The sequence below is a fragment of the Harpia harpyja genome, chromosome 13 (genome assembly GCF_026419915.1).
Source record: "Harpia harpyja isolate bHarHar1 chromosome 13, bHarHar1 primary haplotype, whole genome shotgun sequence".
Lineage (NCBI taxonomy): Eukaryota > Metazoa > Chordata > Aves > Accipitriformes > Accipitridae > Harpia > Harpia harpyja.
Genome location: NC_068952.1, coordinates 25205858 through 25221182, shown reverse-complemented (window position 1 = coordinate 25221182; position 15325 = coordinate 25205858). Strand labels below are relative to the sequence as shown.

Below are 15325 nucleotides of genomic sequence, written 5' to 3'. Positions count from 1 at the left end.
GCCTTCCTCATTGCATATATTTGTGGTGAGCATGAATCCTAGAGTTGGTGTGGGGCCACATAACCTTATAATTACTAGAAGCTACCAGTGTGAATCTGAGACTCAAGACCAAACAGTTTATTGCAAAAATGTGCCTGCAGCCCTTTGAGAGTTGAAATTTAAATCTTGTAAAACAGAAAATGTGGAAGTGTGGTTCCCTTAGCAACTGAACTCCTTTGTGTACCTACAGCCCATGTTGCCATGTGATCAGGGCTTCAAAATAGCTCTTTCAAAAAAATAATAAATTAAACGGACTTACAACTCTGGTTGATTTCATGGCTGCTGCTGGTGCTCAGCTGAAGTGACAGCTCACCACGTTGTTCAGAGTTGTGGCACAATTTAGTTTCTGCAGACCAGTGAGGGATTTAGTTCTCTGCAAGGGGCTTTGAGAGGATTCTTGCTATTGTCTTTCCATGCTGAATATGGAAAACTTGTACTGAAGAGGAAGTTAGTTCTGTGTATGGTAGCTCAGAGACAGCAGTGGAAGGCAGCAGTGAGGAGAGGGTGATGGTTGTGAGGAAGGTTGGAGTGAGCTCGAAGAGACCTTATTGAAGAAGCAGGTAGAGATGAAAGTGAGAGTACCAAAAGAATTAAGATAAAGTAAGTCTTGATATTCAGGAAGAACAGTTCAGATAGTTTTGAATGAGGAATGGAAAAAAACCCTGTAATTTTGGAATTGCTGGAATTTAATTTAGACAAATACGTTTCAAGGGGAAATGCTGTGGGAACTGAAGAGATGAGAGGTGATTTTAGAGTGTGGATTTGTAGCATGTTAGGTCTGTGACCTCAGGCTTGTTTTGTGTAGGTGCTTACCCCACAGTTAGCAAGAAAACTTCGTGTTTTGGTGGAAGAGGGGCAGTTATAAGACCATGCCTGGGGGCAGTTAGATAACGTGCTCTAACTCCACACTCCAGTTTGCTCAGATAAGCTGTTGGTGAGCCATACCCTTAGGAATGAGCGAGTGGGGAACATTGCTTTCCTGGTGTCTGAACTGCTGCAGGTATGTTGGACATCAGCAAGCAAAAGCTGCGTGGGTGTATGGAAAGCAGAGTACGGTGCAAATATTTGTGGTCATACTTCCCCTCTTGCTTGGGGAGAGTATAGAAAATATTATGCCATGCTGGTCTGAGCATTATTATGCTTTTTAATTGGCATAGGAGTAGTAAAACTTTCAAGTCATATAAATGTCAATACCTTTAATACCTTAATATACCTTGTGTAGCGTGGTTAGCTTATATTGATTCTGAGAGAGAGAGGTCACTCTGGGTTTTTTGGAAGAAAAAAAAATCACCATAAAACCCAGCAAAACCTTCTTTGGAATAGAAAAGGGCAAAAAAGGGTTAACTTCAATATTGGTAAGGATTTTGCCATTGCAGGAAAGTTGTACTGATTTAACTTAATCAGATTAGAAACAGCTGTGATTATATTAGTGCAGCATTCTTGTATAGGCATCCTTAATTTAGTTTGTGTCTTGTATCTATCTATTTAACTTAAGTTGATTCAATGTAAAGTGCTCTTAAACTGAATTAAGAACATTTACCCAGGAGGGTTATACTGCTTAACATTATTTTCTAAGTCAATTTAATGTAGTACAGTGTATATGTAGACAAGACCTTGGGGAAAAAGCTGATCCTTTTTATTACTTGCTGAACAGTATGTCATGTTTGGCTGCAGCCATGTGATCGTGGAATGAAAGAGCCTGTTGTGGTGCATGCTGGAGGAGGATGGGCGAACTGATCGTTGCAAGCCTTTGTACAACTTGGTTGTTCTTAGCCATAGTGTTTGTTTAAAGTAGATTGCTCCATCTTATAAATTAGGCTTTTTCTTGTCTAGAACAGATGTGAAACCCCTGAAATATTATTTATTTTAAGGTTCCTCCTCAGCCTGCCAATAAAAGTGCCTGCACACTTGGTTAGTGTGCTGTGTATGCAGCAAAAGCAACATCTCAAAACTTTTGCAAATGTTTAATGTTTCAAAAGATTTCAGATGGCTGAGCAGGTTTGAGCTGGGCTTTTCTGCAACTAGGCAGAGCTTGAAATTTCAGCACCTGCAAGCATCAGAGCTGGACGTAACGCCTCCTCAACATTGCAGATGCTCTGTAGGCTGGGTCACTGCAACAGCCTGTCCATCTGTCCTCTGTAAATAATGTAAATAACATGCTCTGCTCCATTGTCTGGCTGTGTAGATGCTGCATAGTGTGTTAACCATCTGTGCGTCACTGCAACTCATAAAGAGGGGATCTGTTGGAGAGCGTATTGAGGCAGGTATATAGGTGGCAGTAATGGAGCATTGCTATATTCTCTGCTAGAGGGATGGCTCAGTGACATTCAGTCCCTGGCACTGAGGAGCTAGAGACTGTAGTTTTCGCAGAACTTCTGAAACCAAAGGCTGAAACAAGAGGGCTGCTGATATTAATTGCTGGGTGTTGTATGAGACTTAGGGAATACTTACAGGGGCTGAGAGTCTACTTCTCAGTGGTTGAAGAATTTAAGCTGTTCCTAACTTATCCTAGGTAAATGCCTTTTGATTTTATGCTCTAGGAAGGTTATGTATGATTTTTTTTTTCCCCTTTTTCTTCCCCTCCTACACAGCACAGGAGCTGACAGAGGTCTGGGAAGGGAATTCCTACATATTGATTTTCTACAGAAATCTTCACCCACTCCCTCCTTCACTTCTTTTCAAATGTTTGCTTGCTGTAGCTGTTCCCTAGCTTGTGTTTGAGAAAGTTTAAGGCCATGGCTCCCAGATTTCCCTCATGTGATCTACCAGCTTTTTGCCAGATACATGTTGTTAAGAGTATCAAGATTTGCTTTTTCTGTCAGGGCCCAGACAGTTATTTTCAGGAACTTTAGAGAGTTCTCCTCATCTCCATCAGTTGTTTTCTAATGGCCTAGTATACATCTCTTTAAATATCTGAGAAACATGCTCCAAAAGTCTTCCCATGGAAGATCGTAAAAGGACACAGGTAAGAAGACAGAGTGGGGAAGGACATGAAACACAAGGTGCAAAGATGAAGAAGCTCTGGAATTTTGTAGCCTAAACCACCTTGTGACAGTTGAAAGGATCACTGAACAAACTAAAGAGATCAAGCTAACAGGATCACTGAACAAACTAAACAGGCTTCTGGTGTGTCAGCGTTTCCAGATGAGAAGCTGTCATTAGCCCCCGATGTAGCTGTCAGTACTAAAGGTAACTTGGCAAATGACCTTTTGCCAAGCTGGTTCTTGTGCAATTTCACATGTAGCCATTAAAGGTGGTTCTGTACTTTTATATGCATTAGAAAGCTAGTGTTCATTTCCTGGTCAAAATCTCCCCTGGGTATTTTTATTTGCCATTAACATTCCTTCTGGGGATTGGATTCAGGTCCTTTGCTTCCTGTCCTGTTCCTGTTCAGATGTTAATCAGCTGTTGTGTTCTATTCCAGTTACATGTTAGCGGACGTTAGTGTTTCTTGGACAATGCTGATCTGTCCTGGCTTTTATAAAACTGTTAGGGAAGCTACTGTTAACACAGCAAAAAGAATAGATAATAAAATGCATACTTAAGGATATGGAGTGCAACTGAATTAGGGGGACTGGGATCTTTGTATTGTGGAAGGAGGGAGCGGGACTGTAAGAAAAGTGTGATTCTGATTACTTTTAAGAGACTTCCGCAGGGTGCGACGGGTATGACAGACACATGATATGTCCGGTGGTATTTACATTCAACAAGAACTATGTAAGACTGTAAAGTCTAGGGATTTCATTTTCTTTGGAAATATGTTAGGTGTTAAGTAGGGCTTGTTACATGGACTGTTGTTCAACAGCTAGCCTGATCCCTTTTTCTTGATAGCTCTTGAAATTGTTCCCATGCAGGGAACAGAGGTTTCTGCCTAACAGTCAAGGTTAATTGGTATGGAAAAGCAGGAATGAGCAATAATCCTCCTGAAACTCGATTTTAATCCAAGAGTCACTATAATGCTATTACTCGGATCTGAATCACGAGCATTAATGTAGAAGCAGAACTGAGATGCAAGTTCCTGCCCTAGGAGGCGTCATCCTTTTATTTTAAAATGAGCTTCAAAACAGCCAGCAGCAGAATGGATCTGAACATACTTTTAATTGAGATGCCTTCTCTGAATGAAAAGATCTCTCTCATTAAATGTTAAAGTGTCCTTTAATAACCTTGCAGTCCTTTTCCATTGTACTCAGCACCAGTAGTCTACAGGTGCTGCTTTTAACTTCACACAGCTTGTTTGTCTGTCCTGGACAAGACCTCTTGATGCAGTTATTGAATCATCCATCTTGCTGATTAGTTGTCTTGATCAGGCTTACTGCAGCAGCTTCTCACATAGTCTGGCTTGAGACACATGGAGGCTAAGGTTGCCTCTATCCGTAAGCACAGGAAGGCAACTGGACAAATCTCTCTTGCTTTTGCTTCTCATGATGCCAGTGAACAGACACTGTTGCCTCCTAAAGCAGGATGTGCCAATGAGCTGTATTGGATATGCATTTGGAGTATAGGTTGGCCCACACAGAGTGAAAATTCTGGGTTAGCTGTGGTGATCAGATATATGGCACAGGACAGTAGCAGCATTTTTTTACATGTGGGTATTGCATTTGGAGTTCTTTGGGGTACACTGACTCTGTGATAGCCAGTGAATGTTTCTGTAGTGTTGCATTAGAAACAAATGTGACTGACTGTGTTATGGAATGTATTTTCTCTGTCACACAAGTTTATCTTCATGAATAAAAAGCAAGGTTAAAGAAATGCTGCTTTTAAGAGGAAAAGGCTGGAGAGATGACACTGCCTGAAATAAGAAACGTTGTCTGCAACATAATCACCTGTTTTCTGTTGAGGAAGGGAGACTGCTGCCCTGAACACTGGTAAGCAGGCTGTTTTATAAGGTCAGAAAAGGCAACACAAGAGAAGGTGATGATGAGGAAAACCCTGCAAGTCCTCTGCTTCTTTGCAGGGAATGTTCAGCTACTGCAACAGCAAGCAGGCAGGAACTGTGTGCATCCTAGAACCAAAGCTATATATTAGCTACCTCAGCCCTCAAGGGACTTGCCAAGTATCAGGAAGGCAGTAGGTGCCTACAAATATTGTTTGTTTGGGTTTGTTTTTTTATTTTGGTGCTTTCCCTTTTTGTCCAAAGGGTTCCTTTTTGGACCATTTTTTGTATGCTATGGAACTCTTCCTTCTTACTGGAGGCAAAGTGATGCTAACAGGTAGTGTTGTGGTTTTGCATGCATGCCAAGTGGCTGTTAGTTCTGTGGGCTCTGTACAGAATAGTCTTAAGCAATTCTGTGCTAGATCACATCTCTTTCTGGTGTGTGGTAAAGGTTTTGCCTTTCTGAGATCACACAGACAACATAGCTGCTCTGCAAGTGGATTTTACACTGAGGGAAGCTCTCTGGTAAAAACAGCTAGAGTCAAGCTTGTATACTGCCTGTGCAGCTGCACTCACTCACTGTCGCTGCACACCCTCGCTGTGAAGAGGAAGGAGGTTGTGTGTGTTTTGTCTTTGTGAGAGGGTGGAGGAATCCTCAGCTTTTTGCATTAACAAAGCAAATTGTTAGGTTTCCACTGCAGTCTTCTGACTGTTTGTGTGTTCATGTCTGTTTGCCTGGAAGATGTGACTATTGCTGATGCTGATCAGTGTGAGCCCAAGCCTTGTAGCCCTCAATGAGCCATTCCGGTGAAGCTGTAACTTTGGTCAGTTAGCTTAGAATTCAGTGAGCTTAGAAATGAGACTGGAACTACATTGGGTAGTAGCTAGAAGACAGTAGAATTGGAGCTACTGCAGACGATAGCCTGCTAGGAAGAAGACTGTGAATGTTAAGGAACAGAGGTGGAAAGGGCAGATAAAAGGAACCAAGAGGTTAAGTCTTCTGTTCTATAACAGTGCTAATTAGAATAGCTGAAGAGCTACCTCCTGCTGTAGCTCCAGGCTAAAGCTGAGCTTCTCCAGGGTAGTCAGAATGTGGACTTCACAAGCCTCTCTCTGAGGAGCTTGTTGTCAATAAGGTGGTGAGCAGAATTAGTGCTGCCTTCTATTTCTGGGTATTACCTATATCTGTTTCTGCCTTGGAGCACAAGGTCCGTCTATTCTGCAGAGAGTATCTGCTCCTCTCTGAATGGAGGTGTGATGAATTGAGCCACCTTGGGATTTTCTCTCTGTGGTAGGAAAGGATACTCAGGTATTGTAGGCAAGGAGGGTTTAACTGTGCTTTTCAGTGCAGGGAAGTCTGCAGAACAAAATTAGGTTGGTGTGGCAGGGTGGTTGGAGCAGAATGACAGAGGCTGGATTCCTGGTGTTGGACAAGAATGCAGGTGGGGAAGCAGTGACCCCTGGAGCCATCTAGAAAAAACAGCTGCCTTTCAGAGGTCAGTTACTGGTCTGCACAGGCATCCCGCTCAGTGGAGAGATGGTTAAAAGACCTTCCTTTTCTGGGACACAGTGAAGACAAGGGGCTTATTTCACTGGAGAGTCCTGGCATTAGATAGTAGCCTGATGCTGCAGCACTTTGCTGCCGACTCCTGCCCTGGCACCTGGCCATGAGTTGCTCTGCGCATGCCTGTCTGTTTCCATGTGTTGTGCTGATAGGTGACTGACACCAAGTTTCCTTTCTCGTGTTTCAGGAGCTGTTAGCCAGATGCTGCTGGGTGCTGACAGGGGAGAGCTGATTTGGAGACAAGTGGCCAGAAATGTTTGGACACGTCGTCACTTTGGATCTGTAAGTCCTTGTTTGAGGGAAAGTTGCCTGGAGGCACTGTGAGTATTTAAGTGTCTCTGGAAATTCTCAGATCATGAAGGTAGGTTTCAAATCCCGGTATCTTTTCCAGCTAGGTGGGGTGAGATGGCAGGTAGCATAGTTGCTGGCTCTGGGGTAGGAAGCAGGACAGTCCTGTTTGAGCCTGAGGATCTGTGTGCCGAGAGACAGGGAGGCCTTTGGCATGTTCGTTCTGACACCTCTGCAGTGGAAACATGCATGGATCCATGGATGCAGCTGTTTCTGGAAGCCTCTGCTTATCTGCCAGCCCATGCGGCTGGTGGTTTTGCCTTGATGCTGAACAAGCTCCTGCTGGGAGTTGGTGGAAAAGCAGATTCAAACTATGCTGGCCTGGTTCCTTCCTGGAGGTGCACGTTCTCCCTCTCTCTTTCTTTCTCCCCCTGTACTTTACAGTTTGCCCCACAGAGCAGTTATGCTGTAGTGAAGCTGTTTTTTTGCTGTGCTAGTCAAGACCTGACTATAGCATTGTAGCAATGAAAGGGACCAGACAGCTTGTTGGGGCAGGGCCAGCACTAGGGCACCTCTTCAGTTTGTTTTGGCAAAGCTTGAGTTTGTGTGGTCCTGGTTGCCTGTCTGTGCCATTCACCTTCAATCTGGCTCTCCCAGTGTATGTACAACTGCTCCACACCCTGTGCTCCTGTCCTGCCTCGCAGGACTTGGTGCCATTGACAGGGAAAAAGCAGCACAGCAGCAGAAGTGCATCAGGGAAGGGAAGGCTCCAATGCAGTCTCTCTCGTGCTAGTGGCAGAGTGATGGCCACTGAGCTATGCTCTTACAGCTGGCTCCCAGATCACCCCAATTCTCTTCTTGTAGTGGTGGGTACCCTGGGCTTTGAACAGAGAGGCAGGTTGTTTCTGACTTGTGTTGTATCCCTGGTTGGCTGGACACTATTTTACAGAAGCCTGTTAGCAGCAAGGTAGAGCATGGCATCCTGCTTGCTGGAAGTCAGAGAGTAGCTTGCCTTCCTCTCTCATGGAGGTGTGGGTTATCACAGCTGTAGGCATAAGGACGTAATGTTTTGGCTCAAACAAGAGTCTGATAATTGCTGGCTCATTTGTAGGTGAGAAGCACTGATTTAAAAGGACAAGTGAGGTAATTGTTAGCATTACCAAGCTTCTGTACTAAAGGCTTCACAGTTAGCATCCCTCTGTAGTAGCAGGAAAGATTAGCTGGGAGGGTCCCATTTCACAGGAGGTTTGTTTAGTCCTTCCTGGAACCAAGGTTCCCTTGAGGCTATTGCTTCATGAATTTTGAGTTTGTGTGGTCCCAGTTGCCTGAGTGCTTTGGACATGTCCTTGCCAGGTGCCTTTCCAGCTCTTGCTGGGCTATGTGGCCCACCTATCCTAAGTAATTTCATTTAATTTCAGAAGATCTGATGTGGGTTGGGGCAGGTATGAGATGACCATCGGATCGTTGTTGGTTATAAATGTTCCCTATTCCTTATATATTTATGGGGTGAGATTTCAAACTGGCTGTTTTGATGGATGCTAAGCTATTTGTTTCTCTTCTTCAGGGCATCTTGAGTGAGTGTTCCTGCTTCATGAGGCTTTGAATTTAAGCCCAGGCTGGTAAGTGCTGAGGTCTTTGTGGGTTAGCGAAATGATTGTGATTTCAGCTTGGAATATCTCCATGCACATCTCCTGTCCTTAGCCTGGCAGGAATTGACAGAAGAGTCCCCTAGATCACCCGTTTGATGGTGGGGTGTTGACAAACATGCTTCTGGTCAGGATTTCAGCATTCCTGTTTCAGGAAGAGAAATGTCTTCCCAGCAAGCCAGACCCATCTGTTTTGCTTGGGGATGCAATGGAAAGTGCATTTGGTATGCTGGATGTGATTTTTCTAAAGTATTAGAGTTCTCTTCACCTACTTGAGTCTTTTGAGGAGAAGGGACCTTGAGGGAATGACTGCAGCAAGGGGGACTTTCCAGCTTTCTGATGGTGGAGATTTACAAGTTAGTCCTAGGAAGTTGCTCATGTCTGTGGAAAGGTGTGAGAAACTTTTGTGAGCCTGTGTTTTTAGCAGTGGAGGACAACTTGCAAATGTTCCTGTGAAGTGTAAAGCCTGCTGTGGCTTGGAGCCACTCTGTGCTTGGTGCATACACCTCACACTTGCCAGTCCTCCCAGGGGACTCATTCTAAGTGTCAAGAAGACGCAGCTAGGCAAGAGTGGTTAAGAATTGGAGAGAATTCTTGGGGCTCCATTTAGACACTTAACTTCTAAAACTCCACTGGCCAAAACGCAAAGCAAGTGAAGTCTGCTAGGTCACTGACCCAGTGGTATACATTGACTGCCTTGAAGGTGAATGGGAGTCAAATGGCCCTGCCTGTAGAAGAGAGGAGAGGGTGATCTGAGTTGAGGCAGGTCCTGCACTTTGAAGTGCTGCAGGTCAGGCGCTGAGGATATCAGAGATGCTAGGCTTGATCAGCGTTAGGATCCAGCAAGGGAAAGGGAAGGAGAAGTGGGTGCTTACCCCAAATATAGGGGGACTATGAACGATGCATATGTTGTCATCAGGGAAGGTCTGGTATCGGGCTCTGCAGGGACTGCTTGGTATCTCTGAGCTGTCTTGTGTCCAATAGGGTGGCTGAAATCCTGGCTGCTTGGGGGGAAGTCTTCCTGCCCACTGCTGCAGTCCCAAAGTGGAAAGGAAGGAGATTCTTCCATGTGTACAAGATAGTTGCTTTCCTTCTACCCCATTTTTTGCTCTTGTACTAACTACTACTCCTGCAGCAGGAAGAATCCTGCCCAGCGCAGCTGGGGTAAAGGGATTAATCTGGTCTTTCTGCTAGTGGTACTGCTGCATGTTGCAAAATCTGGCCTTAGGTATAGTGTCAATGGCATTTCCCCCTAATTTGATGCCACCTGTGACTTGGGGGTGGTCTTTGTCTTTTCTGACAGAAGTGAGCAGTTGTAATGGTATGGTATCTCCTCCTCACAAGCCTTCTGTGGTCTGCTCCATTGGTGTTCCAGTGTAAGCCAAAAACTTCTGGGTTTGGGCTCTTTAATGGCTGGAGTCTCCTCCCACATAGTCCCTGCTGACAGTGACAGCACATGATCAATAACTCCTGCTCCAGCTGTCACTGCTGCCTGTAAGGCTTGCACTTTCCATATTGGAAAAGGCCTTTCCTAAAGAGCCTAATCAATATGCTGCTGTGAGGTCTGTTCTCGTTTGCTATATATAATCTGGACACACACAAACTACGTGAGTGAGCGCGTATAGAGGGGGGGAGAGGATGTGCCAGCTCTCTGCTCTCACTGGCTGGGAGAAGGACACAGCTACCTCTTATTTTGCTCCCTCTCCTGCAGCTGCCGCTCAAGGCTTGTGGCCACATCCTTTCCTTGCTCTATTAACACTCTGCATGGGGACCTGCTCTGGGACTCCAGGGGAGCTGAATTCCTGCTGGGTCACTTCTAGGGTTCGATGGAGCGCCTGTGACTCTCTCTTCTGTGCACTTTCTGCTGTTGGTAGGTAACCTGCTTTTGGAACCACGCAGGTGGGAGGATGTCGAGCACAGCTCCATCAAAGAAGCCTTACCGCAAGGCACCCCCGCAGCATCGTGAGATCCGCCATGAGGTACCCATCATTCGTGATGACCAGGATGGAGTGATCTTGGCCGAGCAGAGTCAGGTAACGGCTTGCCGGGTGGCAAAGGGCTTAACACCATTGCACCAGCAAACAGGGTTTAGTTACACTGAGGCAGGCCAGCTCAAGCAGGCAGAGGAATTTGAGGTTTGCAACCTGAACTTCTCCTCATCGTGGTCCCTGGAGTCCAGCAGTGAGAAGGAAGTGACAGGGTGCAGAGCAGAGTTGAACATCAAGAGCCAGACTGTCTCACCAGCACTTCCACGTGGTGGGAAGATGGGGCAGCAAAGTGGGAAGCAGTGCCCAAACCGCAGTTGTGGGCACCTCAGCAAATTTGTGAGCCGTAGCATGGAGACAGTTGTGGTGCCTGGAGATGAAAGACACCATCCCACTTGCTCTTTCAAGAGCAGAAGCCTGGAACGCTCGCTTATGTTTAAAGAGCCTCCTGAAGTCCTGACACCGAGGAAGTTTCGGGTCTCCTCTACACACCTGCCTCTCAAAGGGATCCTGAAGCAGACCAACATGACAGGCCCACGCCATGAGAGCTTACGCAAGTCCCACTCAGTAGAGACGCTTTGCCGTGGCTCACGAAAGTACGGTGATCCTCAGCTCTGCCTCAGCCATAGGGAGAAGTGCTCACTGGAGCACAGCAGCAGCAGTGCCACTGACTCTGTCAAGCGCAGGGAGAAGATCACAGAGGAAAAACTGCAGTTCTCCAAATTCCTGGATGAGATTACCCAGCGAGTGCTGAGTCCCATCCGCTTGCGCTCGCTGGGCGAGACCAGGGGAGCAGAACAAGACCAGAACTCTCCCCTTTGCCCCAGAAGCTCTGTGCCAGAAGGCCAAGGGGAAGGTCACCTGCAAGGGGTAAAAACCAAGCGTGCAACTGAAAGATCCCCCTGCCCAAGCAGAAGAAAAGCAGAAATGAAATGTGAGGGTCTGGGAAAGGCTTCGTGCCAGAGAAAGTGTGCTGAGGAGGCTAAGAGAGCTTCCAGACTAAGAAAGAAACCTACCCTTGGGAGGAAGGACAGTAAGGAAAAACTCCTTTCCTTGGAAAGAAGGGTAGTAGATCTGTGTCAGTATGAGCTGCAGCAGCTGACAGACCTGGGGCTGGCAGGGACATCCTCTGGGCAGCAGCACTCACTGTCTTCATGGAAAAGCAGTGCAGAGGACAGGAGGGATGAAAGCAGTCCCTGTTCACGGCTATTACAGCCACACCATCTGTGTGCTAAACTTGGGCAGAAGCGTGCAGTGGAGCCGAACTACCCAGAGAAAGGATCCTTCTCCACTCCAACAGGCTGGAGTCGGGAGGAGGGGCCTACCCCATCTAGATCCTCCCCTTCCTTCAGCCTGGCACTAAACAAGGTACGTGCCAGGGCCACTGGCTCACAGACAGGGGTCTCACAAAGGCCAAAGCCCCCACCTGGCTCTCATCTAGTCTGTAATGCCAGTGGGGAGAGTGAGAGCAGGCCCACAGACCTCATGTTGTGGGTGCTTAATCACCAGAAGCTCCCCTCTTGTGGGTGCCACTCATGGCTGTGCTCCAGGTTGGGTATATCTTCCTGGGAGGAACCAGCTTCCCTTTGGCCCCAGGAGTTAGGAAGGCAGGAGCTGGTGCGGTTGTCCGCACTGCAGACTTCCCAGGTGTTTGCAGGTTGGAGGCCCTCCAGGCTGCAAGGCAGCAGGTGTCTGTAGGAGGTGTTGGGATGCTCCCAGTGCTCTGTGTGTGCCCTATGCCTGGCTGTCTTGGGGTAGTGGATCTTTGTATGATGGCCATTTCAGTTCTTTGTAAGCCTTCTCCTCTTTTCTCCAGCCTGCTTTGGGGCCATTGCCTCGTTTTAATAGGAATCACATTATCCCCTTTGCCTGGTCACTAGCATCTGCTCTGTGTGTATTTGTGGGGGTAGGGGAGGCAGTTGCTAGATAATTCTGCATGAATTAACCAATTGCCATGTGGGGTCAGGATGTAAGAAAAGAATGGATTGATGCTTTGCCTTTAGGGACTGGAGGATGTATGCAGGTGGTAAGGACCATTCTTTTAAAGTGTGAGTTGATGAAGGAAGCAGGCGCATGATATCTTAGGGCCAGGACTGGGGTGGTTTGCCTTCTGTAATATTGCTAGCAGCTCAACAACCTCATCCACAACTGTCTGTGGGATGGCCTCTCAGCCCAGAGCTGGCTGTGACACTTAGTGGACAGTCTAAAGTCTGGAAGCACTGTGGGTTTGTGCAGTGCTGTTGGTACCAAGCACCAAATATAATCCATGGGCAGCTTGGACTTTGAGAGTGGTCACAGTCTTGGGCTTTCACAGGAAATACCGTTGCTTCTAGTGCTAATTAGATCTCTCCCAGTTCTGCTGGCAGGCAGCAGCCATCTCATGGGTTAATGCAGAGAGTGCAAAGGAAATGAGAATAGCTGAGCCATGTGCTCTTGTCACTGTGCTATGTCTCCTTGTTCTGCAGGTCCCTGCTCCAGCCATCTCCGGGGATCTTGCCCAGCACATTAATTTCTTTCACAGGCTTTTCTGACCTTTGGTGTTTCTTCTGCTATCCCAGAATAGTTACAGTGGCTGGTTTCAGATCTGCAGAAAGAAATCCTTTTCAGAGCACAATCTGGGTGGTGTAAATGGTAAACACATTTTTCAGCTGCCATATGATTCTCTTTCATTCTTTTTGTGGGGCTTCAAGGATGTTGTCATTGCTGTGGTGACAATTTAATCCTCAGTGTATGCTGGCCTGTGAGATTCCTGCTCCACACTAACTGTGGATGTGGAGGAAGCTGAAACACCAGCTAAGATGATGATGTTACAAGAGATGCTGAGATTGCAGCATGGGAGAGTAAAGTTACCTAACTTGTGTGGTGGCTTCTAGTGTAGCTCTTCTACCCTGAACCAGAATACACAGTCTGTCTCACAGACAGCTGAGCAGTGTGTAGAGATCCTAGCAGCTCAGAGCTGTCAGAGCAGGTAAGGAAGAGACACGGTTAGGGTCTAGCAACCAAGACTCTGCCCTGTAGGACAGTGTGAGAGACTAACTCCTCCTCTGAAAGAATCTCACAGCTGTTTTCTTCCCTGTGCAGGAACCCTTGACGGATACAGAAAGGATGAAGTAAGTGTTCTGCTCCCTCTTTATGCCCATCATACTGCAACTGTGTGGGTGCTGATTCCTCACATCCTGCCTGTGCCACCCGCACAGCGAAGCTGACTGGCCCTGCAGGCTGCTCTCAGATCTTCAATCTTCTTGGGGCCACGTGGGCAGAGCTTTAGTCTGTGCCTTGCCAAGCTCTACCTTGCATGTCTCTCCCCCTGGATGGGGAGGGAACATAGACCCCCAGTGCAGGTGCAGGCAGAGGAGTTGGTGGGTGTGAAAGAAAGTAGGAGATGAAGCCTTTAATACAGGTGGAGAGAGGAGTGCCTTTTTTAAGTCTTCGTGTTGTTGCCACTGTCTTGGTGTAACCCACCAGAAGCAGTATGCAGAGGCCTGCTGCTGACTGAGGGTGAGAGCTGAGTCCTTTGCTGGTGGTGGTATGGGGCACAGCTGCTAGCACTGAGCTCCAAGCCATAGTGAGGAGAAAGCTTGTGCTGCCAGAGAGAAGCTGTGCTTCTGAGTTTCTCTGAGCAACTGAGCACAAAGGAAAGAAAAACACAGGAAATCCTCCTGAGCACCAGGCATGTCCTGGCTGGGGAGGATTGGAGCAGTTTGTGTTGGAATGGGGCTGACTGGCAGCTGTGATCACGTCTGTAAATGTACCCACCACTTCTGCTTCTGGACTTAAGGCTGTATGGAGTCCTCTTTCCACCAGGTGTTAAAGGTGTTGAGGGCTTTTGAACAGTTTCAGGGGAGAAGATGATTTTGTTCTTTTTGCCTTCAACTCTTCTAACTTGGACTGGGATAAATTATTGAGTGGGTTTCATTCACCAGTGAGGGACACTGGAGCTGCACAGCTCATCTGGCTAGTGGGCTTTATCCAAGCACTGTAACCTGAGAGGGAGCTGGGAGCCATGCTTGGCCAGCTGGCATGTGCTTCTTTGCCCCTGCTCCAAGAGAGTTCTAGTCTCCCTCTCCTGACAGAGATGCACCTCTCGCTGTGTGTGCTGGAGTCTCCTGCCAGTTCAGTTCCCAACTTCCTGGGGCCCCTGTGGGAGGTCTTGGGCCCTGGGGTGGGGATGCTGGTGTGGAGTACCCCTTGTGCACTCAGTGGTACTTTGTTCTTGTGTGCCCCAGGCTACTGCAGCATGAGAATGAGGAGCTGCGCCGAAGGCTGACATATGTGACTAACAAAATGGAGGCGATGGAGAGGGAGCTGGAGTCAGGTCAGGACTACCTGGAGATGGAGCTGGGCCAGAACCGTGAGGAGCTGGAAAAATTCAAGGACAAATTCCGTAGGTATGAAAATGAAAACAAGAGAGGAGTAGAGTTAGAGAGGTCCCTCCCACCAAGGACTCCCTCAGCTGGTGTGAGCAGGCTGTGCCCTGTTGTGTAAATCAAAGGCATGCTGCATCCTCAGAAAGGTGCACCCCCAGACTGTAGGGGAGTTAAAGGCTCTGCAGCCATTACTTCCTCCACGGTACAGCGTAGGAATGCTGCCATCGCGAGGGGCTGACAACAATAGGGAGTTCTTAATCTATTGGATGTAAGGCAGGATCCAGCTTGGATGGTTACCCCACATGTGCAAAAGGAGCCACTGATGGCTGCAAGAAAATACATCACCACTTTCCCTGAAAAGTACCTCAGTTAATCAATGTCAGTCACTGGTCACATGCTTATAGATGACATAGCTCAGAGGAGTCCTCCAAAGTCATTCACACCCTCCAGTGCAAGATTCTTTCACCCAGCCAACCTCATCTTGCCTCCAGTAACTTGGGGTCTGAAGGCCATTATGTGGCAGAGATAAGGCATAGTTAATATGCCTAGTTGTCTTAGTACCA

The 15325-nt window shown here is 47.2% G+C and overlaps 1 protein-coding gene across 8 annotated transcripts in view; it reads left to right on the top strand.

The window, feature by feature from the left end:
- Window positions 1–15325, top strand: part of TJAP1 (tight junction associated protein 1) — a 40634-nt gene that overhangs the window by 16767 nt on the left and 8542 nt on the right. For 4 of the 8 annotated variants that reach the window (XM_052805254.1, XM_052805248.1, XM_052805249.1 and 1 more), the window contains exons 3-7: window positions 6664–6758; window positions 8329–8383; window positions 10285–10443; window positions 13477–13505; window positions 14622–14783. In XM_052805254.1, coding sequence (XP_052661214.1) covers window positions 10318–10443; window positions 13477–13505; window positions 14622–14783 — 317 coding nt within the window. In that variant the 5' untranslated portion in view covers window positions 6664–6758; window positions 8329–8383; window positions 10285–10317. The other 4 variants (XM_052805247.1, XM_052805246.1, XM_052805251.1 and 1 more) reach the window with 3 other exon arrangements.